Genomic DNA, 22,994 nt, shown 5'->3' with positions numbered 1-22,994 from the left:
AAGCGATTCAGGCGTCAACTTACCAAGGGAGAAAGTTATGTGCACTTCCTTTCCTTAAAGTCACCTGAGTGTAAAACGTTGTCAACGCCAACGCCAATGAATGCAATGAACGCCGACGGCCTATGGCTTCAGTAAATTGGTTTTTGAAGAAAGGAAACGGCGCAGTATCTGTCTCACAGATCTCGATGGAAAGGCGGGAGTGAAAGAAGAAACAGAGTAAGAGGTGGCGTAGTAGAGGTCTCTGGCTTCAGCGCCGCGTTTCTGTCACAACGTTGCCAATGCCAACGCATGCAACGCAGATCTCTCACTACCGCCACGCAGCTCAAAGCACGGCTTAGGTGTCTACTGCTCCAAGAGGGCAATTATGCGCCTTTATTTTGCTTTCCAAGCTCGCGCTCCGTTGGTTTCGTAGCTTAAAGCACGACCAAGCTGTCCACTGTGCCAGGCGGCCAGTTATACGACTATCCTTTGCTTTCGAAGCTCAAGGTCACTTGAAGGTGAAAACTAGGCACCCGGTGATCGAAGCACGATGTCCCTTAGGGAAACTTTCGCATAAAAACAAACAATACACTCACGCAGGTAGATATCGTGTGGCCCACAGAAGAATGTGCCACCAGAGCTGAACGATGGGGGCACCGTCTGATTCTGGAACACGTATCCACCACCCTTCTCGCTCCGGCTCGACTCTGCAGCGGCCTTCCTCTGGCCGGCCAGCACGTTGACCTCCTGCGTGGACCTCCAGTGCACGACGGACTGCGTGCCCGACGTCACCGCACCAAACCACAATGGGTTCGTGTTCTGGATGCCTCGCATGACCTCCTTGGAGACCTGGCATTCGTCGACAGGGTGCTCCTCTTCGCCGAGGGATGTCGTGGTCGACTCCATGCCACGCTCTGACTCCTTGATAGAGGATGGCGGAAACGGCGCGCCACGCAATTGTCGCCGGACACTCCTGGCCCTGGTCGTCAGTCTCATCCTAGCCCGAATTGAACACACCTAACAGCCCGGCCTTCGACTTCTACGCTCGCCTTGGGCTCCGGGCTTCGACGGTAGTCGTCTTCCTCTTTCAGCCTGTCTCCGAATCCCCGAGGCGTGGAATAGTAAAGGCGAGGCGAATAATTAAGCTGGGTTCCTGCTCTCTGCTTGACAGCAGAGCTGCGTTTCTCGGCCTCGATAACCGAATTTCCGCAGGGATCGCGCTTTTTCCCTTGGTCGGGCGGCGTGAGCGTATTTTTGATCAGTCTTTTTTTAAAGAAGTTCATCTCTGAGAATGACAGATACGCGCGAGATGTTTTCTATCTCCCCAAGGTCACCTCAATCACATTTTTCATGCCTGTCCCTCGATGGATCTGTAGCTCTCGGAGCGGTGCACCGAGCCCAAGGGGTCGCCGTGCGCCAAGGGCTCGTGGCCACCTGGCGGGGCTATAGCCCCCCCCCCCCCCCCCACCTCTTTTTGCACCAAATTAACGAATAAAAATTGTTTCCATCTATCTCTTCCCGTCTTGCTCGAAAGATCTTGTGTTCCTTTGCCGATTTCGCTCCTGCTTTGCTGTCCCTTTCCCTACATGTCACCTTTTCGTCTGCTTACATTTCCCGGGTTAAGCGGAATGAGCTTTCACTGTTGGTCAGCGTTTGGCCTGCGCACCCCTTCTTTTCAATCCTGTCATGTCGTTCGCGATGTTCTTTACGGGATCATGGTTGAAATGAAGATATCTTGCCGTGTAGAATCAATAGCGTGGTATGGCTGGTAAAAACTGGTAATTTTAACTTTATACTCAAACCCGCATAAAACGAGATAAAAAGATGCTGTGCGGTCCTACTAAACCGGTACCCTCGTACCCACCATGGCCACATAGAGGTATACATAGTCTAGCTATTGTTAAATGCATCAAGGTTTCTAGAGTGGAAGAGAGGCAGCACTCGTAGCATGCCGGCGCGTTACGCATACGTGCGTAAAAGAGCACAGAAGCACGTAAACATTAGCACACAAGGAATGTAGCAGTCCTGCAACACTGCAAGATTACAAGTATCTCCAGTGATGAAGTTTTTCTTTTGTTGTTTTTTTTTCGGTGTTTCTAACGCAGCCGCGCTGGATTTGGACACCAAGCTTTCGGTTGCAAACAAAAAATTGGGTCCTTTAAAATCAGCTTTTGGTATTTTAAAATCGAATACACGCCCCGTCGCACCTGGGGCGTGTCTCCAGGCTCCGATTTCGAGAACACAGCCATTAGTTATAAAACCGGCATTGCTTGCTCCAGTACGAACAGAAAAATTCCGAGCCGCACAACCAATTCACTGAAACGGCTGATTCGATCTTTGAATGGTGGGCGTGCGCCTCAGTAAATTAGCACAATGATCGAGATCAAAACTTGCGGAGTAAATAAAGCCCCTTTATAAAGTCGTCAATGCGGCAAATCAACACTGCATCTATGCGTACAGTGGCAAAGATGCTGCAGCAGAACAGCTCGCCGTCTTCGTAAGATTACCTCCCTGATGTGGATAGCGGTGAAAGTCTGCAGTGTCTCATCTCTAATGTTAGGCAGTCCAGAAAGACCTCCTACAAACGGTACGATTCCTAAGTTATCTTTACTTTACTAGTTTGAGAAACATGTAACGCCGACTCCCTTCCCAAGCGCCTCTGAAGCAACACATATATCTTTTCGTCAGAGGGCCATTTGATAGGCGCGTGTCAATACGCGAGATTTTTTAATAGCGAATCAAATACCCCTCTATTTCATTCGTCTAACAAATGAAATAAGCATGTTCAAAACTATACTGAGAACGAATCCAATTCGTTCTTAAGTTTTCGAATGTTTCTCGGATAATCGGTGAATTGAAAGAGACACTGTTTTTTTTTTTTCCGAAGACTGGTTTTAAAAAATGATGGTCGGTTTGCGTACTTAGCCCAAGTGCGAATCAGGTTCGCAAGCAGCTCGGTCTTCACTTCGGTTCCGTTGTTCAGATCCAAAGTTCACGGATGACAGTTGTTCGGATAGCGATAATGGGTTATTACCCATATATGCAGAACTGGTCATTTTGCACATTGATAGATCCTTAAGAGTCTTTCTATACCACTCCCTGGCTCAGTGGTGCAGGGGTCAAGCGATGCGCCACTGCCCGTCTATGGCAGGTGCTGCCATCGGTGTTACTCGAGTAGCGTGTGTTGGGTTGCGATCCGGGTTTTTCTTCCCGAGCAGCCTCTCACTATTCGGAAATGCCTCTGCTGCCCACCTGCCCACCCTCGCTGAGCAGGTGAGCAGCAGAGGCATTTCCTCTTGCTTTGGCAGGCAACCCACACAAGTGCCGCGTTTCTGCCGCAAGGTTTTAAACGCCAATGTACGCAACGCACATCTCCCTGTCATATACCGCCACGTAGCTCAAAGCGCGACTGAGGCGCCCACTGGATAGAAATGATTCCTACAGCTTTTTTCCGCAGTCAATAGATTTTGGACAAGCTGGTTTCAGTCATTGTGCCCCATTCAAAATAACCATACGCTAAAGTGGATTCGAAATGGGATTTGTATAACAGAAATTTAAGTTGTTTTGGTTGAAAGTAACGGAAGCGTGCCATAAAACCCACTGTTAGAGAAAGTTTGCAAAACTCCACTGCGGCGTCCCTCATAGCCTGAGCCGCTTTGGGACGTTAAACCCCATAAACAAAACCAATATATAACTTGAAAAGCAGCCTGAGTCGTTTTGGGACGTTAAAGCCCGTAAACCAAACCCATATTTAAATTTAAAAGCAGCGGCCGGGGAACGGATCGCTGCGGAAAACCGTGTAGTAATGGTTTGAAGCTGGAGCTAGAGTTTTTTATGCGCACCCTTTGTGGCGGTATTAACTTGAAAACAGACCGGAAAATACCCCTGAAACCACAATATTCCATTTTTTTAATAATGAGGCGTGACCTGTTCTATCAAACGCTATTGAATAGTCGATGAAAATTCTAAGTTAATGCTCAAAAGCGCCAAGAAGGATTTCGTCTTCCACTACCAAAGCGCTTGCTGCGAACGTTTTTTTTTTTTTTTTTTTTGTAAACGCAGACTGACAGGGGGTCATGATGTAATGCTTGGTTGTCAATGAACCCATTCGTTCGTGTAATAGTTTTTCAACAAGTTTGGAAAATACCGGGGCATTGAAATAGGCGTGTAGATAACAATGTCATTTATCTCACCACCTTTGCAATTTGTAATAACTTTTCCCACTTGGAGCTGCAAGGAAATTGGCAGCGTAAAAAGATTTGATTGATAATGTGCTCTTACATAGGGCCTATGATAGTAGCAAGGTGTATACCTATAATAGAGACAAAAGGGCTTTTTTGCCATGGTGAGTGGACTGTCTCATATGCCGGAAACCGGAAACCGTAAGCCAAATTTTCCTCCACTGTAGGATGCAGTATTTCCGTTGGACACCTTGCAGCGCTCTTTAAAAAAGGAGTTTTTTTTCCTCCATGGTGAAAGGTCAGGCGATGGAGTTAGCGCGCGGCGGTGACGACGGCTGCGGCAGGAGCGGCACCTGCGCTCCGCGTGACGTCACTTGGTTTCCCGCGCATGCGCAGCAGTGGCAAATCTGTAGTGCGGCTCACGCGAAGCGCGGTGTTCACGAGCCTAGTGAAGCTTTTCGCTTCAAAAAGAAAACATAGACCAAAAGCTTCAGTTGCCAGCTAGCACTCGAGTTTGTCATTTTACTCGTTCTCATTTCTGCATCACAACAACCCAGAAACTCGAACGATTAAAATGACAAACACGTGCGCTAGGTGGCAACTGAAGCTTTTAGTCGCTTTTTTTTTCGCTCACGGTGCGGTTGAGGTGTCCGCCGACAAAGTCCGCCCGTTATGCGCCTTTCCTTCCCTCAAATCCAGCGAGCGGTTCTTGGCTGCTATTATATAAGACTAGACCCGTAACTATACTAACTAGCTTCGTGCAAGCAGGCGCTGGTTTCGTAAGGTCACTTGCAAGCCCGATTACGCTGAGCTGGGCGAGTTGGAAAGGAGCATCTTGGAAAATTCCGCGCAACAAAGGGACGAGTACAAAGGAAGATGAGAGGGCCTGTCTGTTTCTTCTTCCTTTCTACTCGTCACTTTGTTGCGCTCAATTTTCCAAGATGCACTTGCAAGCCCCCAGCGAAGGCACAGCGTGTACAATATGGGTGCTTAGAATCATCGGCTGTTATCGGCCACTCGGCGCAAGAATTTCTTTTTAATTTCATGTACTTCTTGGGGTCGGTCAGGCATATGCAAGGAACGAAGACGCCGCTGTTGGCACAAGCATATTTCTGGACTTTTAATATGAAAGCACTCATACAATCGTCAGAGCCGAGCAAAAACCTTGCTTGTGCATCTTGTTTGTGCATTGCTCGTTGCCATAGCAACTGCGACGCCAAGAAGCAAGAATTTGGTGCGGGATACCCACGAAATTCGACATTTGGCGATTTGGACCAAGATCTGTGTAACCATAATTGAGCGTGCCTGACACGATGGCGACCTCCAAATGTGGCCCGGGTAATTGCCAAAATTTGGCCTGGGTCACTCCCGAAAAACTAGTTCACGGCTTTGAGTTTGGCGCCATCTCGTTGCTATGGTTTCGCTTGGGGCGTAACATTTACGTCAACGCGCTTTCGAGAACGAGTGACAAAGAAAGACACACTGCACGTTCCTAAAGCATAAAAAGCTGCCACGCTTTCAAAGATTCAAGGAGTGTCTCTTTGGTCATCTCGAGAGGATATTATGCCTTCATAAAGAAATAAAATTTATCTCTCATAGGGTGTATTTTACATCAATCTTTGCTATACCGCATTGTTTCGGTGCGTACGTCCATAAAGTCACTGTTCAGCAATGCTTCTACTGCAACTGTCACACTTATTGCGAGCTATCCATTATATGACCAGGTTCCCCTTTGCATAAGCTTCTATGACCAGCAATCGCTCGGGCGGACGTGGTTACTGCGACAAGCCTATTTTTCTCAATATTTTCTTTCGCATCTATTTCTTTCAATGGCCTTCCATCTGCACGCGGCAGTGATAGTGGCGCAGTTGGAGGTAGTCATTAGACGTTTTTAAGGCCTCAACGTTGTATACAAAAGGCTGTCAGCAGAAGCTTGTCAGTAGAGGTGTCATGCTTTTGACGGGTGTCCACCGAGATATGCGAGACAGTTACTGCGCAATTTCCTGTCCTCAAATACAATTCTCATTTTCATCATTACGGCCCATCTTTCTCTTTCTTCTTTCACTCCCACTTCGTCCCTTCCTCTACAAACGATTGACGAGTGTCCACCGCGATATTTGAGACAGTTACTGCGTAATTTGCTTTCCTCAAATACAATTTTGATTTTCTTCATTACAGGCCATCTTTCTCTTTCTTCTTTCACTCCCACTTCCTCCCTTCCTGTATGGTGCGGTTCAGTAGTCCACCGAGATGACAGAGAATTACTGCGCCATTTCCTTTCCTCAAAAAGCGTTGCGTTCAAACGGCAAGGCATCGCGCCGAACGGATGGTGGCGTTCCGCGGACTCCCTGACAGCGCCACAGCACGCTGTCGCGTTCCACTCCTAAAGGCGAAGCTGAAGCGTCATTAATTAGCAGTTAATTTGTATTTAGTCATTAATCAGTAATTAGCCATTGATTAGTAATTTGTCATTGCTTAGTAATTAGTCATCCAATGAGTGTGACGTCATCCAGCGGTGATCTCACCAGTGCCACAGAGCACAGGGGCAGTCAAAGTTGTGCGGAGAACGCTTTCGCCTCTACGCACTTTAGACAGTCAAAGTGCCCGCCAAATTGAATAGCATACCGGATAGGTATACTAGTTTACGTATGCCGCCGCGGTGGCTCAGCGGTCATGGTGCTCGGCTGCTGACCCGAAAGACGCGGGTTCGATCCCGGCCGCGGCGGCTGGAATTTCTTTGGAGGAGAAATTCTAGAGGCCCGTGTACTTTGCGATGTCAGTGCACGTTAAAGAACCCCAGGTGGTCGAAATTTCCGGAGCCCTCCACTACGGCGTCTCTCATAGCCTTAGTCGCTTTGGGACGTTAAACCCCATAAACCAAACCAAACCAGTTCACGTATACCAGATTTACCCGACGCCTCCTGCGCACGCGCAGCGGCCCCGCCCAGTCACTCCGCGTGCGTAGGAGACCTCCAGGAAAACCGGTATAGGGAACCCAAGCTCAAGTTTGGGAGCGCGACGCCAGCGCCGCAGCGGCGAGCAGCGGAAACTCGGGGCGGCGCCGTAGCAGACGCCCTGCTAGCTTTGTGTGCACGTGCGACGGGAGAGTCGCGCGAGGCGCAATCTTCGCGCTGACAGACGCGGTCTCGGCGAAGCAAAAAGGAGGTAGTACGAAGGCCGTAATGTAAAAACCAAAGCGTATGTACACGGTGATACACTCTTACCGCGAACACGCGAGTATGCGGCCGCGCTCTTCGGAGAGCCAGTGAGTCTGTCCCTACCATGCACGAAAAAAGTGGCAGACGACGCGCAGGCAAGTCGCTCGCTGCTCGATTTTCCAGCCTTGCGACTGCGAGTCGCAAGCCGCTGAACTAATCGGCGAGACAGTGGAGCTTTTGGCAATGACGCCGTCCGCGGACAGTAGAGCTTTCGGCAACGACGTCGCCCGCGGCCACGCCGGGCGACGAGCTGCGCTGCTCCCTCGCTGCCGTAGTCGTCGCTAAGCCTAATCATTTCGCATCGATGCTGCAGCTGAGGGCACTTCGGAACTGGCCAGCGCTGTAATAAAGGTGCTACTCGCGTCACCGTTTTACTATGTTCACCGTCACATAATAAAACAAAGACGTGATCGATTTCCGTGATGCCTTTAACTGCGGAGCCAGGTGACAACAGGCGAGCAGCACAGGGCATCAGCAAAGCGGCTTTGGAAAAGAAATATGCTTGTATCGCAGTTATCGCTTCTACCAGCAGCTCGGTATTGGCCAACGATCCTCAAAAATGATTCATTTTTGACGTTGCTCTACTCCAGGGTTTGGTATGAACGCGAACAAACAATATTAGCGTATTTTTCTGACGGCGGCGGCAGGCAAACAGGTCGGCAGGCCGGCCCTGAGAAGCGCGCCGCTGTCGCTGTCATCATGACGCTTATACGACTGCGGTGCACATCAATACCGTCACGACATCCTCCTGGTCACCGTAGTGCATTGAGAATCGCACCGAGCGCGAGTGCAGGAGACGCGGTCAAAGCAGACGAAATTCTCGAAAGCGCGCAAGCAATGTTATTCCGGAGAGTTTTCGTTTCAAGCAAGAAGGCGACCCGCAGGTCGCACTTGCAAGTGTGAACAATGGTGGTCAAATGTTTAGGGGGTTCCCCCAAGGTGGAGTAGAATGTTGACGAACTGTTGCCTGGTCGCATGTCCTTTCGACTCGCACGTAAGTGGATCGCCTTGCGCATCGCATGCAACAACTGACAACTACGATCAACAAGTGTCTCGCTTTATTTCTCAGAGCTGATAGTACTTCGCATATTTCGAGCATATAATTATACCGTGGACTTACCTCTAGTTACATGTCATACAGTACGACCTTAATACTCACTCGAGAAACGCATTTTACAGTCAAATGGGCCTCCTCATCGTCGACCGTCTGCTCCACACAGTAGACGCGACTAATCAGTTTCCCCCCTTTAATTAAGTTTGCATTGCAGTACTGCGCGTCAGTCTGAACGATCTTATTGTGGCTCATGCAGGCGACACATCGCGACAGCGCGGGCGCGCGCACGTGCAAGAGAGCGCGCGTGCAAAGAAGCGTGGTGAAAGCAGCGCGAGCAGCGAGCAGCGCCCCAGTTTTTACTTTTCTCCCATAGATGGCGCTGCACATCAGGCGCAGCAGCGCCACCCGGCGATGCTTTGGGAGCCTATACGTCTCCGCTAATACCTCTCAGGTATGGACTGAAGAACGGACAGAAGCCTGTAGGCAAAGAAAGGTGAAATGTAGCGCTAAACGCAATTCCTAAATTAAAACGAGAGCATACAAATACTTGACAGCGTCGTGCAGATTGTTTTCATTAGTCAATCGATTTTCAATCCATATTACAATGAATGAGCATGCGCAGTGGCGCCGTGGGCGCCACCACAGGGGCCGGAGTCCGTGAACGCGGCAGTTCCATGTAGTCGTGCTAGCCGCTTGTCGAAACGCGACTCCATGGTGCAGCGTGCAAGTGTGGAGGCCTTCTCTGCATGGAAAATATGTCATCGGAACATCAGCCCGCGCAAGGAAAGGCGGAACGCTAAAAAAAGCTACAGCGAACAGAATAAAAATGAAGCAAGAAAAAGAAAAACGATATAAACAAAGAATATACGCACGCTGGTACACATCGTGTGGCCCACAGAAGGGTGTGCCACCAGAGCTGGACGATGGGGGCACCGTCTGGTTCTGGAACACGTATCCACCACTCTTCTCGATCCGGCTCGACTCTGCAGCGGCCTTCATCGGGTCGGCCAGCACCTTGACTTCGTGTGTGGACCGCTGCTGCTCGATGGGCTGCGGGCCCAACGTCAGCGCACCAAACAACATCGGGTCCATGTTCTGGATGCCTCGCATGACCTCCTTAGAGACCTGGTATTCATTGACAGGGCGCTCCTCTTCGTCGAGGAACGTTGTGGTCGACTCCATGCCACGCTCTGACTCCTTGATAGAGGATGGCGGAAACGGCGCGCCACGCAATTCTCGCCGGACACTCCTGGCCCTGGTCGTCAGTGTCATCTTGGTCCGCATCGAACACGTCTAACAGCCCGGCCTTCCTCTTCTACGCTCGCCTTGGGCTCCGGGCTTCGACGGTATTCGTCTTCCTCTTTCAGCCTCTGTCTCCGGATCCCCGAGGCGTGGAATAATAAAGGCGCAGCGAATAATTAAGCTGGGTTCCTGCTCTCTGCTTGACAGCACAGCTGCGTTCCTCGGACTCGATAACCGAATTTCCGCAGGGATCGCGCTTTTTCCCTCGGCGGGAAAATACCCACAAAAACAATCTTTAAAGATCTGTTGCACTATAATATGCCCTTCGAAATAATTTCAGGGTCCATTTAAGCTCGGTCGCACTCAGCGCTGCGACAAGGAGGAGGCTACAGGGAGAGCACAGGCGGATTCATTCCCGCAGTGCATAATATAACTCACCAAGTATGTGAAATCTCAGCTGGACAGGTACATGTACGCATGTACACCTGCACAGAGTGAATATATGGTGATAAAAGCGGCCACATCGTTGTCAGGATGGCCGAGCGGTCTAAGGCGCCAGATTTAAGCTCTGGTCCTCGAAAGAGGGCGTGGGTTCGAACCCCACTTCTGACAATATCTTTTTTGTTTTTTGACCTACTGTGAACGCTGTACGTGCAGCACGCTAATACACATGTCTATTATGCAGCCCTGTCCTGCCCTGTTTTTTTTTCTTTCCCCTGCAGTTGGATACAACTTTATAATGGAGCAACCAGATGAGGCACCCAAGAGCACAGCACGGTGTCAGGAGGGAAAATTGGCTGACCCGTCGCTTCTAGGCCTTGGTCGGGCTCGAAGTTGCGGGTCCGGAAGGAGCTTCGTTCGATTCTTCTGCAGTTGTCTATCCCAAGATCGTTATGTGTGCTCCCATAATCACACCTGCAGGCTTTGAGAAACGGCACTGAGGAAATGCATACTGGTTTAGCCCACGTCGTGTCTTTTAACATATACTATGCACTAAACAGGTGTTTTGCTTTCCGTCTCCACTGAAAAGCGGCCATGAATTCTACCTGTGAAATCCTGTTCATAAAAGAAAAATAAAAGTTATTACTGCGGCAGCAAGGACGTTTTAATATTTACACACCGCGCGCCGTAAAACATGACTGCAGATTAAAAGCCTAAAGGTATCTCGAAGTAATTTTTACGCGTGCATGCTACCCTTTTCATTGAACTCTCGGGACTCCCGAGCTACTCACAGGTGACACCAGTGTTCAAAAAGCCGTACGGGCGGACCCGCCTCATCCTCACTTCTTTTTATAATTAGCAAAGAAATTTTTGCAAGCGTTTTAGCGATTTCACCCCTTTTCTGGCCACTTTATAACTTGTGTATAATACGGACCCCCTTCCATGCAGTGAGCAATTTACATCTTTCGCTACTGCGGCAACGGGCCCGAGCCCACTCCGAGCTTGGCGGACCGGGCCAAGTACAGTAAAGCGATAACTTAGCGGGCCCTGGCTCTAAGTCGCAGACCTTGGTCGGGCTCGGGCCTCAGGATTAGGCCTGTGCGGGGTGCTCTACTCCAGCAATTGGCGCTGACCGATTGTCATGAAGTCGCAATTAATCTGTGGTCAATCCCCTGTCATGCTATAGCGTGACCAGGGATTAACCGCGACGTCATGAAAATCAGTGGACGCCATTGGCTGGAAAGCCTCCTTTGAAGGGCATTTTGTGGCTTCGTTCTTGAGTTGTATCCCACTATACGAGGTCTGTTAGAAAAGTATCCGACCTTTGGCCGTAGAAAAAAAACTTGCATAACTGGAGCGTTGCAAACCTAGTCACCTTCAAAGTAGTTTACTTGGGATTCCACACACTTCTCCCAGCGGTGCTGCCATTGTGGGAAGTATTCCAAAAAGGCCCCTTTCGGAATGGAGTTTAGCTCAGCTGTCGTTGCCGCCATAATGTTCTTCCTTGTCTGAAATCGCGCTTCTTTCAATGACTTCTTGATGTTGGGAACCAGCCAGAAATCGCAGGGGCCATATCAGGAGAGTAAGGAGTCTGTTGAACTACATGAGTCTGGTTTTTCGCCAAAAAAGTCTGAATCAAGTGCGAGGAATGTGCAGGAGCATTGTCTTGATGGATGCGCCACTTCCATGTTGACCTCAACTTCGGTTTCTTGCGCCGCACAGCATCACGTAGGCAACAGAGGACATCCCTGTAGTACTTTTTGGTTATTGTTTGACCCTGTGGAGTGCGTACTCGTGGTCTGCCACAAAGAGGGAGTAAAAGAAAGCAGTCTGCATCACTTTCACATTGCTGCTCACTTGGCGGGCCTTCTTTGGTCTTGGTGACGTGAAATGCTTACACTGTGAGGACTGGGATCTGGCTTCCGGGTCGTACCCGTACACCAAAGACTCGTCAGCATTGATTATGATGTTGATGAAGTCGGGGTCACTGTTTGTGGAATCCAGCATGTCCTGTGAGACTTCAACGCGAAGCTACTTTTGCTCCACCGTGAGCAGCTTCGGCACGAATTTCGCCGCAACTCTCTCCATGGCCAAATCTTCGGTGATAATGGAATGTGCAGAAAAATTGCTGATGTCCACCTCTTCCTCAATTTCTCGGATTGTCACGCGACGGTCCCGCATCACCACAGCGTTCAGTTCGGCAATGACCTGGTCATTTCGGCATGTTGATGGCCGATTGGAGCGTGGCTCGCTCTCCACCGATGTGCGGCCATCTTTGAATCAATTGTACCACTGCTTAATCTGTGTGCTGCTCATAGAGGCGTCACCGAAAGCCGTCTGGATATTCCGAATGTTTCCACTTGGCTGTCGCCCAGTTTATGGCAAAATTTGATGCAGTAGCGCTGCTCCTGTCACTCCGCCATTTTCCTTGCAATAAAAAACCGACGAGAGCACTGCGCACTGCCTCACTCAAATGCTGCGTCCCAGCGACTGACGCCATCGGGAGGCGGGAAAAAATTCGTGCATGCGCACGAAGGTTCAAGCTCACCTGATGCAAGCGCGCTTGTTTCATATCCATCAGGTGTTCGCAAAAAACAATAAAGTCGGATACTTTTCTAACAGACCTCGTATGGTTTCTGTTTTTCGGGCGTTGGTAATACCGTCATATGTCAAAAACACGCTGGCTCACCTGACGGCAAAGATAATTCGCAAGCACGGAGTGGAATCTTCATATTTCTTTTAACCGTGACAGATTCCAGTGATGCCGCCGTTGGATTTAACCTAGGTTTGGCGTCTGGTGAAAGTACGTCACGCCTCCCACACTTTATGCCCGCAGCGGTGGCTCAGTGGCTTTGGTGTTCGACTATTGATGCCAAGGTCATGGGCTCGATCCCAGCCGCGCCGGCCTTATTTTGATAGGGGCGAAATGCAGAAACGTCCGCGTACCGTTCGATGTCAACGCACATCAATGAACCCCAGTTGGTCTAAATTAATCCGGAGCCCTCCCCTATACGGTGCTCCTCACAGTCCACAGGTGTCCCTTTGGGACGTACGTTAAACCACAAATTTTCACTCCTTCACGTTCTCACCCACTCAATGACGCCGGTGGGCCATTGCTTTTGTATCATTAGGAATCTCATTAGGAAAAAATCATTAGGAAAAAAAAAACTGAGGTGGGAGCGCGCGCGCAGCGGGGCTAGATATCATAGCACGCTACCACGTGGCGTGATCACGGCGGGGGAGGGGGAGGGGGGGGGGGAGGGGGATGTATCGACTCTCTCCGTTTTACTATATTACTATATTTTTACTTTTTATGTCTAGGCTTCAAGGCTGTCGCCGGACGCTTCCTCCTCAGTTTTTTTTTTTTTTTCCTGTTGGCGGGCTTGTATGCGAAAACGGAAGGCGCTGCGGGAAGCGTGCGCGCAACGAGCAGACGATGCGACGAACCGGCTACGCCCACCCTTCGCCCGTCAGTCAGAAAGACGCACCAATGGAGTGCCTTTAGCGAATTTTTTCAAAATGATGTCGACTTGAAGGCTCGGGAGGCAGAATGGAGGATGAGGATACTTGCTCCTCGAAGGAAAGAACGAACGGGCTTCGATTTGAAATTTTACAGCTTTTCAGGGCGCACATGGCTCTAGTATTTCGCAGAGGCCACCTTCCATGCCTCATCTATGCAGTGGGCTTGTTTTTCTAAAATGTCGAGACCACTGATCAGTGGCCCTTTAAGACTGCTTACGTGCTTTGAATGAGAAAGCATTGCCTCATCGTAAGCTCTGTTGCGAGGCTCATTAAATATTCCTTCCTTTATAATGACAGCATACAGTCGTAAGGAAACGCATACATTAGGCTAACCTTTATTCACCAAGAAGCAATGTGGTTTCATGGCCTATGGGTTCCGTGCTCGCCTCGTAACCCGTACGTCTTTAGTTCAATTCCCCGCAACTTCGCAGGAAATTTCTGTTTGCCGTAGACGTCGCTATCTTATGCTCTACTGCTGACTTCACGCGAGAGCATGGTGACGTCACTGGGGAATTTTGCGCCATGCACGTGCGACGGACGCCGGCTTTCGTGCTGATGGGACACATGTTTTCGCTTTAATATAGGCAAAAGCGTCCGAAAGAAACCGCAAAGAAGCGTCAGCGTCTCGTCATAGCGTCGTATACGCCATCGCGCTGCGCTTTGGCGATCACGCGGCATTGATTGTTGTCATGTAATATGCAATTCGAAGTGAATGTTGCACAAAGACACGCATTTGCGTTATGTTCAACAGTGATCACATCGCAGAAATATTCTAGACTGTCGACTGTACGTCTTCTCTGCTGGTGAGCTGCACTGCGCGAATCACTGTACTACATCGATGTTTGCACCCTGATACAATCAGCTGTCGCTGTCAGAAAAACTGCGTGATAGCGTAGTGCCCACCGGTTTCCTCAAACGGGTACCAGAGTTCCCCCGTTTTAATACTCGGGTTTGCTATGTGGCTGGCTGGCTTGAGAAAGGAGCCTGCACCTTTAAATCTCGCCACTGTATACGCTACGAACCGGCGCAAATAAAGAATAAGCGCCCGTATTTCTTTTTGCCCATACAACGGCCAACTGGAACGACTTCTCTCGCCCAACGCCGTGCACCATACCAGCACTCTTCACTCGAAAAACACCACCGAAAAATAAAAATATAAAAACATCCGTTAATGCGGTGTGATACGGTATCACTCACGAACTCAAGTAATAAATCTTACGACGAAATTTGCATGGTACAAAAAAAAATATATAGGCAACTAAATGAACTGTGTGAAGCATTGTGACAACACGCTCTCTGGCTTCAAGGACATCCATTTTGTGGTCTAAAGTCGAGGGCAAGGAGGCAGTCCACTCATGTCCCCCCGCGCCCTCGAATTTCTGTTGCACCGAACTACGACGATGCAAATTAAATGACAAAGCACTTCATTTCGTGCAACATCAGGAGTCACGCTGGCACTGCGCAATCAAGGCACGGAGGAAGCAGGAGCGAACGTTCTGGAAAACACCGAGGACGACTGCACAGCGACTGCAGTCCTCAAAAAGCAGCAGTAAAATACCAGTAAGAAGGGGTGTAAGGCGGGGATAACCAAACTTCCCGTTGTTACTCAACGCACGTCCACGAGAGGTATTCGAAACACTGGACTGGAGAAAGGTAAAAACAAAGTGGTAATGCTAATGACATTATATCCTGCAGAGTTACCCACAGGTTGAATTGCAGTCGATAGCTGAGGACCGCAAAAGGAAGTAAAATGGTGGGGCTAAAAACTTTTACGAAGAAAACTAAAGCGTGCAATGTACAGCGTGCAGTCTGGCGAATCCAGCTCACGACAAAAATTGTAGTAAAGGAGTACATACCGAGTGTTTAAGATAACACTTTCGAAAAAAATTTGACAGTGGCCTAGCTCTGCTATGCAAGGATATACTTAGCGTGAGGTGAGGGCGAGGTGTCGACATCTCAGTGGACACCTGAACCAGAGGGAAGGCGCATAACTGCCCTCTTGGAACAGTGGACACCTCAACCATGTTTTAAGCTAAGTGGCGGTAGTGGCAGGTGTTGCGTTGGCATTGAAAACGTCGTGCCAGAAACGCGGCGCTCAAGCCATAGGCCGTCTGCTACCCTCTGGAACGCACGCCGGCGCGTCTGCCAGGTCTATGACGTCACGGTTCTGGAATGCCCACCTGGCGGGTCTCCCCGCGCAGCGGCGGCGGCGGCTCCGGCGCACCAGCTGCGCAGCTGTGACGTCACTCGCTCCTCGCGCATGCGCAGCTTGGCTCATCCACTCTCACTCGAAACTGCTCATCCACGGCCACTGTAGCTCACGCTACAAAACACCCAATATAGGATGGTCGAAATAGAGAAAGCACATATTCTCAGGACCAAGCTGTGGGCCGCGCGGGACGCCAATCATTTTGAAAAGCATACCTATGAGCTAATTAACTGAAATTTACAAACCAACTTTTCATTTAGCACAGTCTAGTGGTTACGGCCACTGGCGAGTGCGTAGCTGTGGTCCAGACGACGTCATAAATTCTTTCTCTGAAGCCCTGCATCGCGATGAAATCGGGTGCTTTTTTTTTTTTTTTTGCCCCCAGGATTGAAACAGATCGCATGAGTTGCGCCGGAAGTTCAGAGCAAACTCTATTCCTTGATGACGCGTAGCAATGCCCGAAGCACCCAATTCGAACCGTCCGCGTTCTTGTACCATGACATGCACTTTCCTTTGCTCCACTGCTATCCTTTCTCTTGCACCAGGCGACGAAGCAAAAAGAAACCCATGCCCCGGTACAATAGAGCAGGCAGTACGGATTAGGCTCGGCAGACAATGCAACAGGACACCACCAGACGTTACGTCTGCACTGAATTCTCTGCGCTGTTTCGGTTTTGTGCACACGCCCCAAGTGCAGATTAGCGGCGTGTGCATAAATCACGCGCTCTCTGGCGCAGGCGGAATGCTCCCGAGCTGCGATTAGAACTCACCGCAACAAAGAACGGGAGAGTAGCGTGGATTATTAAAAAGAGCAAAAGCTATCCGCTCCAGCTGGTTCCGCGGCTGCACGCCGATCGGCTGCTCAGCCCAAGGTCGCGGTTGCGATATCGGCCGTGGCAGCAGAATTTTGAGAGAGATAGGTGGGCTCTTTATTTTAAAAACAGGTAATTTAGCCGGCGTTTAAATCCGCTGACTTCCTACTGTGCATGGTGAAGGGATTCGGGGAGAGAAAGATGGAATGCGACAGGTGTAGGAAACGGGATGACGAAGTTTGCTGCACAGGGAATGCGCAGTGAGAGCCCTGAACGAAGGGAGTGGAGATGGAGTCTGACTAGAAGGCCGATTTCATCTATATAATCAAATAACAATCATATAGCGTGTCTGTGCTGTCTATGGCAGGCTGGTCCTAATACACAGTCCAGTGTTAGAGGCACTTGAGTGATGATTACATAAGATGTTCCTAATGTGCACGCTCCTCATCGTACGCTGGGTATTCTGATCAAATATGTTCCACTATATCTACTAAGCCGCATTTGTCGCAATACCGACAGTTCGCTTGCAGTAAACGGAAAGTTATGTAAGGCGTTTGTAAATACAGTGTTTAGACGAAGTCGATGATGAAGAGCTTCCAGATAGCGAGGATGTCTGGGGGACAACCTTGACCTGAGGTATGGGTCGATGCAGTGCAGAAATTGGCGCACAATTTTAATGAATATCATGCTAATGAACCTCATGTAGTCGAAATTTCGAGCTCTCCCCTGCAGCGTGTTCCATAGCCCTCAGTGTTGCTCTGCAATGTAAAAATCAGTCAGTCAGTCAGTCAGTCAGTCAGTCAGACAGACAGACGGGCGGACGGACGGACGGACGGACGGACGGACGGACGGACGGACGGACGGACGGACGGACGGACGGACGGACAGACAGACAGACAGACAGACAGACAGACAGACAGACAGACAGACAGACAGACAGACAGACAGACAGACAGTCGGTCGGTCGGTCGGTCGGTCGGTCGGTCGGTCGGTCGGTCGGTCGGTCAGTCAGTCAGTCAGTCAGTCAGTCAGTCAATCGGTCAGTCAGTCAATCGGTCAGTCAGTCAGACAGCCAGTCAGTCAGTCAGTCAGTCTGAACAAATGCGAGTTGACCTGGGTTCTAAAATTGACACTGAAAAATTGCCTTGGCCGTGACGACTTAGAAACCAATGGAACGAAAGTGCAGTCGATGGAAGCAGAGGTTTAAGTGGAATAATACGGTTTGAGTTTTTATGCAGGCCTGTCGCGGCTAGCGCAACGCAGAGATGATTAGAAACCACCGCTAGAACTACGCCTTTGTCAACCCGTAAATGTAACCTGAATGATGATCACTGTATTAACCACGATTATAAACGTCACATGAGCACTTCTGGCTCGCGGTGTTAAGCAGACAGTAAAGAAAAAATCTTCTTCCAAGCAAAGCTAGGTGATATTGTACTGTATCTAAACTTCATTTTTGCGCTCGGACAGAAAACCGTGGATGTAACGCACACCGACGTCCGCGAATAGAGGCACTGAATGCTTTCCTACATGTAAAGGCGTATCTGGCTCCACATTCTGCCGATGCAACTGGCTCTGTGGAATGGCGACCTCTGCCTCCTTGAATCTCGCGATATAGAACCTACAGGCAAGAGCAATATCAAAGGGAACACGCAGCTTGTAACTTTTGCGTTTTGCAATTAAGCACGCTCACTTGTTTACGGCAACGTCATACACAAAAATGGGTGTGTCGGAACCAATTTAGATATTTTACCACTGAGCGAAACGTACACGCCCTTTTCCAGGGCGCAAAAGTGGTACCTACATAAGTACGAGATAGGCCTGCCTGCATCAGGTGACCTTACCGTCTCGAGAGCGCCCGCTTTCCGGGTCACCTAGACAAGTCTTCTCAGCCGCCAGGTCAATGCGCAAACGTTTGTCTGTGGATGCCTCTCGTAGAGATACAGTTCAAGAACGCAGCGCGAATGTCCCTGAACGGTGGCACTCAAACTGAAGGTCGCGACGTAAAAGGTGTACGTGTGGATGGTGCACACATATTTATATAAAGCTTCACGGAAACCGCGGGAAACGGCGCGCAACGAAATTCTCGCTGGACACTGCTGCCCCTGGTAGCCAGTGTCACCTTGGTACGCATCGAACACATCCAACAGCCCGGCCTTCGCCTTCCACGCTCCCCTTCGGCTCCGGCTGCCGATGATGATGATGATGATGTCCTCATTTCGGCGGTCGCCGTCGTCTTCCTCTCTCAGCCTGTGTCTCCGAATCCCCGAGGTGCGGCAAAATAAAGGCGCGCCGAGGAATTAAGCTGTGCTCCTACTCTCAGCTTGACCGCACAGCCACGTTCCTCGGCCCCGAATTTCCGCAGGGATCGCACTTTTTGCCTCGGCGTAGCGACGTCAACGTGTTTTTATCAGTCTTTTCAGAAACGAATTTGACCTCTGAGCACGACAGATACGCGCGAGATGTTTGCTATCTTCCAAGGGTCACCTACATCACATTATGCAGCACTCCTTATGTAACAGCCCGAAAGGGGTCTTTAAGGAAATTAAATTGATGTGATGTGATTCTCCATGACTGTCCCTCGGACATCCCCCGATGGATCTGCAGCGCTCCGAGCAGTGAACCGAGCCCAACGGGTCGCCGTGCGCTCAGGGCTAGGAGCCACCTGGCGAGCCTATGGACCTCCCACCCCTTATTACATGTTCCCTGAAACATGTTCCATGTTCCATGAAACATGTATTACATGTTCCCTGAAATTTGAAGCGACTGCATACAAAAGAATTTTACACCGCGTGGTCACTGGCGAGTCATGGCCAGAAAACATAAGTATCCTTTAGCCGTTGGCCTATTAAAAAAAAAAGTTAACCAGTATTAAATTCAGTTACCAGCAATCCACGGCAGTCTCTGTGTCAGAATTGGAGGACGGGGAAACGTTATGGAGCAATACCCCACCTAATAGCGCAGTCAAAAAGCGCAGCCTGTAAGCTAGCGCAGCAAACATTGCATTCATGCTCAGTACAGCCCTGCAACGCAAAAATTTCGCACACACTGTAACTTTTGGCCATTTGCGTCGAATTTAGCACAATTGCTCATTAATTAAATGTGTCACATTGCTCACAGCAGAATACTCAAATGAGCTGTAGGTGAGCTGTTTCGTCCAGGAACTTAAATGCAGCAAAGGAAGGAACTGTGTGTTCCTAAAGCATAAAAAATGCAACGCTTTCAAATATTCAAGGAGTGTCTCTCTGGTCCTTCTACGGATACTATGCCTTCATAAGTGCATAAAGTTTACCTCTCGTAGGCTGTATTTTATATCAGTATTTACATTTCTTCAATGGTACGGTGCGTGCGACCTTAAAGTAAGTGTTCAGAAACGCTGTCATTGCTATTGTCAGATTTATTCCGAGCTAACTATTACATTACCAAGTGCCCCTTTGCTTCTATAACCTCCATGCCGGTTGACATGGGAGCATTGGGTGTATCTGTAGCTGTAGCAGTCGCTTGTGCAGAAGCGGTTCGTGCGTAGGCTATTTTTTTTCTTTCAATATTTTCTTTCAGATCTCTTTTTTTTTTTCAATGGCTTTCTATCTGCACGGGGCAGTGATAGCCGCGTAGTTGTAGGTAGTCAATAGACGTTTTCAGCCAACCCGAGACATGTTAGCGGAGACGTATACCGATGTTACCGGACGACTCCTGCGCGTGCAAATTAGGCCCAAGGAAAGGGCTGAGTTGGGCTGGTTGGTTCGGAACGGCTAAGCGAGCACGTGAAAGATATTGCAAACCAGTCACGCCGAAATAACATGCCCATTCATTCCACAGATTGCAATGAATGTGAGGCGTTTCTGAACCAGACCACTACCATCGCCAAGTATAGAGATCACACCTCGCGCCTGATATATCGGAGGCTTTTCAAATCCACGCATTAGGCAACTCATGTGTAAGACAACCATCGGTGGCTCTATTCCCACAGGAGATCGCCTTTCTTAATCAGAGATGATTTCCCGTATGTATGCCATGTCATGTTCGTCCCGCACTTTCTTCCCTTCTATGCTTTATATTACCCCCACTCTTTCGCAATAAACCATTTGGTTCTTAGTTCAGCGCATGTGTCTGTCTCTCCTTCTTCCGTCCCGTCCGTCAGCGCTGTTTTGTCGTACCATTCAACAGTCGCCCCGCCCAGCCCCATCCATATCACTGCGCGTGCTTCCGGCAAAACCGCTTTACGTCTCCGCTAGTACGTCTCAGGTATGGACTGACGAACGGACAAAAATCTGCGGACAAAGACAGGTGAAAATGTAGCGCTAAAAGCATTCCTGCATTAATAAAAGCATGCAATCACACGGCAGCGGTGACGTCGTTTTCATCGCTTTCCATGCGGTAACTTTCCTAGGGCCGCGGCGTCGGAACCCGGTGTGCAGATTTCTTTCATTAGTCGCCGCTAGGATTTTGCGCGTGCGCAGATCGCTGACATGAAACGCTCCTCGGTTACTTAAAGGGACCATGAAATAGTTTCCGTGGGCATAGTCTAGTGCAACAGATCAGTAGAGGTGGTCATTGTGGATGGTCGAGTCAAATCTGAAAGCTCTGCGTGGGCCCTATGATTTAGAATCAAGATTTAAAAATCGCTGCTCGCAGTAGCACGCAACCGATTAGGGCGACACGCCTCACCGCCCATCCTCTACCCCGATCAGGTCCGTGGGCAGACGGGGCGAGCTTGAAGGCTTGCTCTTCTGACCACTGACGTCCTCCGTGCAGGGGATGCGCGGTGAGGTGTGTCGCCCTAATCGGTGGCGAGCTACTGCGAGCAGCGAAATTTAAAAATTCATTCCGAATTATAGGGTCCACGCAGAGCTTTCAGATTTCACTCGAATATCCACAGGCAGAGGACAAGCGAATACACTCCTGCAGTGCAAAATATAACCTCACCAAGCATGTGACAACTGAGCTTAACAGGGATATGTGCGCATATACACTTGCACAGAGCGAATATATAGTCATAAAAATGGTCAGGACGGCCGAGCGGTCTAAGGCGCCAGATTTAAGCTCTGGTCCTCGAAAGAGGGCGTGGGCCCACTTCTGACAATATTTCTTGTTGGGATTTCCTTTTGGACCTACTGCAAACGCTGTACGTGCGCAAGGCTAATGCACATTTTTAATAAGCAGCACCGTCGTGTTTATTTTTTTCTTCCCTATGACTTTCGCGTTCGGCTACTGATGCCAAGGTCGCGAGTTTCCGTCCGGACGCGCCGGCCCTAGTTCGATGGGGGCAATGCACAGGAATGCCCGCGTGCCGTGCGATGTCAGCGCACATCAATGAACTCCAGTTGAAATTAATCCGGACCCCTCCGCCATACGGGGTTCCTCACAGTCCACATGTGTCGCTTTGCGAAGTTAAATGACAAACTTTTACTCCTTCTCGCTCTCACCCACTTAATGGCGACGGCAGGCCATCGCTTTGGTGCCACTAGGAAACTCGCTCAGGGCGTCAGCACAAGCGACTACGGATATTTGAGCTGAGGGGAAGGGAACGACAAAAATGGAGGGCGCTTAAGACTGCTTACGTGCTTTGAATGCGTGAGCATTGTCTCATCGTGAGCTCTGTACCGAAGTTCAATAAATATTCCTTCCTGTCTAATGACACGGCTGCTCATGAGCGCATCTCTCCTCTCTATGGCAAGATAAGGGTCCTAATACACAGTCCAGTGTTAAAGGCACTTGAGTGAGTGATTCCATAAGATGTTCATAATGACACGCTCCTCAGCGTACGCTGGGTATTCGTACAAAATATGCTTCGCTGTATCTACTAAGCCGCAGTTGTCATAATATGGACAGTTCGTTTGACCTAAACTGAATGTTCTGTAAGGTGTTTGTAAACGCAGTTTTTAGACGAAGTCGATAATAAAGATCTTCCAGATGGCGAGGATGTCTGGGTGACCATCTTGATCTAAGGCATGGGTGGATGCCGTTGCGAAATTGGTGCAGCATTTTGAAGGCCGCAAAATGCAAAAGCGCCCTTACGCAGAGATTTATGCGCGTGTTAATGAAGCCCAAGAGGCCGAAATTTATTTCGAGCTCTCTGCTGCATGCGTGCTGCATGTCTCTCAGTGTTGCTGTGCCATGTACAAGTCAGTCAGACAGACAGACAGACAGACAGACAGACAGACAGACAGACAGACAGAAAGGCAGACAGGCAGACAGACAGGCAGACAGGCAGGCAGGCAGGCAGACAGACAGGCAGACAGACAGACAGACAGACAGACAGGCAGGCAGGCAGGCAGGCGGGCGGGCGGGCAGGCGGGCGGGCGGGCAGGCGGGCAGGCGGGCAGGCGGGCGGGC

The 22,994-nt window shown here is 49.7% G+C and overlaps 2 protein-coding genes and 1 non-coding gene across 3 annotated transcripts; 1 reads left to right on the top strand and 2 right to left on the bottom strand.

Moving 5' to 3' along the window:
- Positions 1 to 248: 248 nt before the first annotated feature.
- On the bottom strand, positions 249 to 975 carry LOC149349769 (importin-7-like). Its single transcript, XM_089576824.1, has one exon. It carries the CDS (start codon positions 973 to 975, stop codon positions 505 to 507), a length of 471 nt encoding a protein of 156 aa, XP_089432950.1. The 3' UTR covers positions 249 to 504.
- An 8,004-nt stretch (positions 976 to 8,979) lies between these two features.
- LOC149349768 (importin-7-like) lies at positions 8,980 to 9,704 on the bottom strand. Its single transcript, XM_089576823.1, has 2 exons — positions 9,305 to 9,704; positions 8,980 to 9,174 (listed from the first exon to the last, which is right to left on the bottom strand). Exons 1-2 carry the CDS (start codon positions 9,702 to 9,704, stop codon positions 9,032 to 9,034), a joined length of 543 nt encoding a protein of 180 aa, XP_089432949.1. The 3' UTR covers positions 8,980 to 9,031.
- A 498-nt stretch (positions 9,705 to 10,202) lies between these two features.
- Positions 10,203 to 10,286, top strand: TRNAL-UAA (transfer RNA leucine (anticodon UAA)). Its single transcript has one exon. It is a non-coding gene; the product is annotated as a tRNA-Leu (tRNA).
- The last annotated feature ends 12,708 nt before the right edge of the window (positions 10,287 to 22,994 follow it).

Source organism: Amblyomma mixtum, chromosome 3 (assembly GCF_055824585.1).
Source record: "Amblyomma mixtum isolate Tamu chromosome 3, ASM5582458v1, whole genome shotgun sequence".
Lineage (NCBI taxonomy): Eukaryota > Metazoa > Arthropoda > Arachnida > Ixodida > Ixodidae > Amblyomma > Amblyomma mixtum.
The sequence above is the reverse complement of the archived record's forward strand: the minus strand, read 5'-3'. Positions and strand labels throughout refer to the sequence as shown.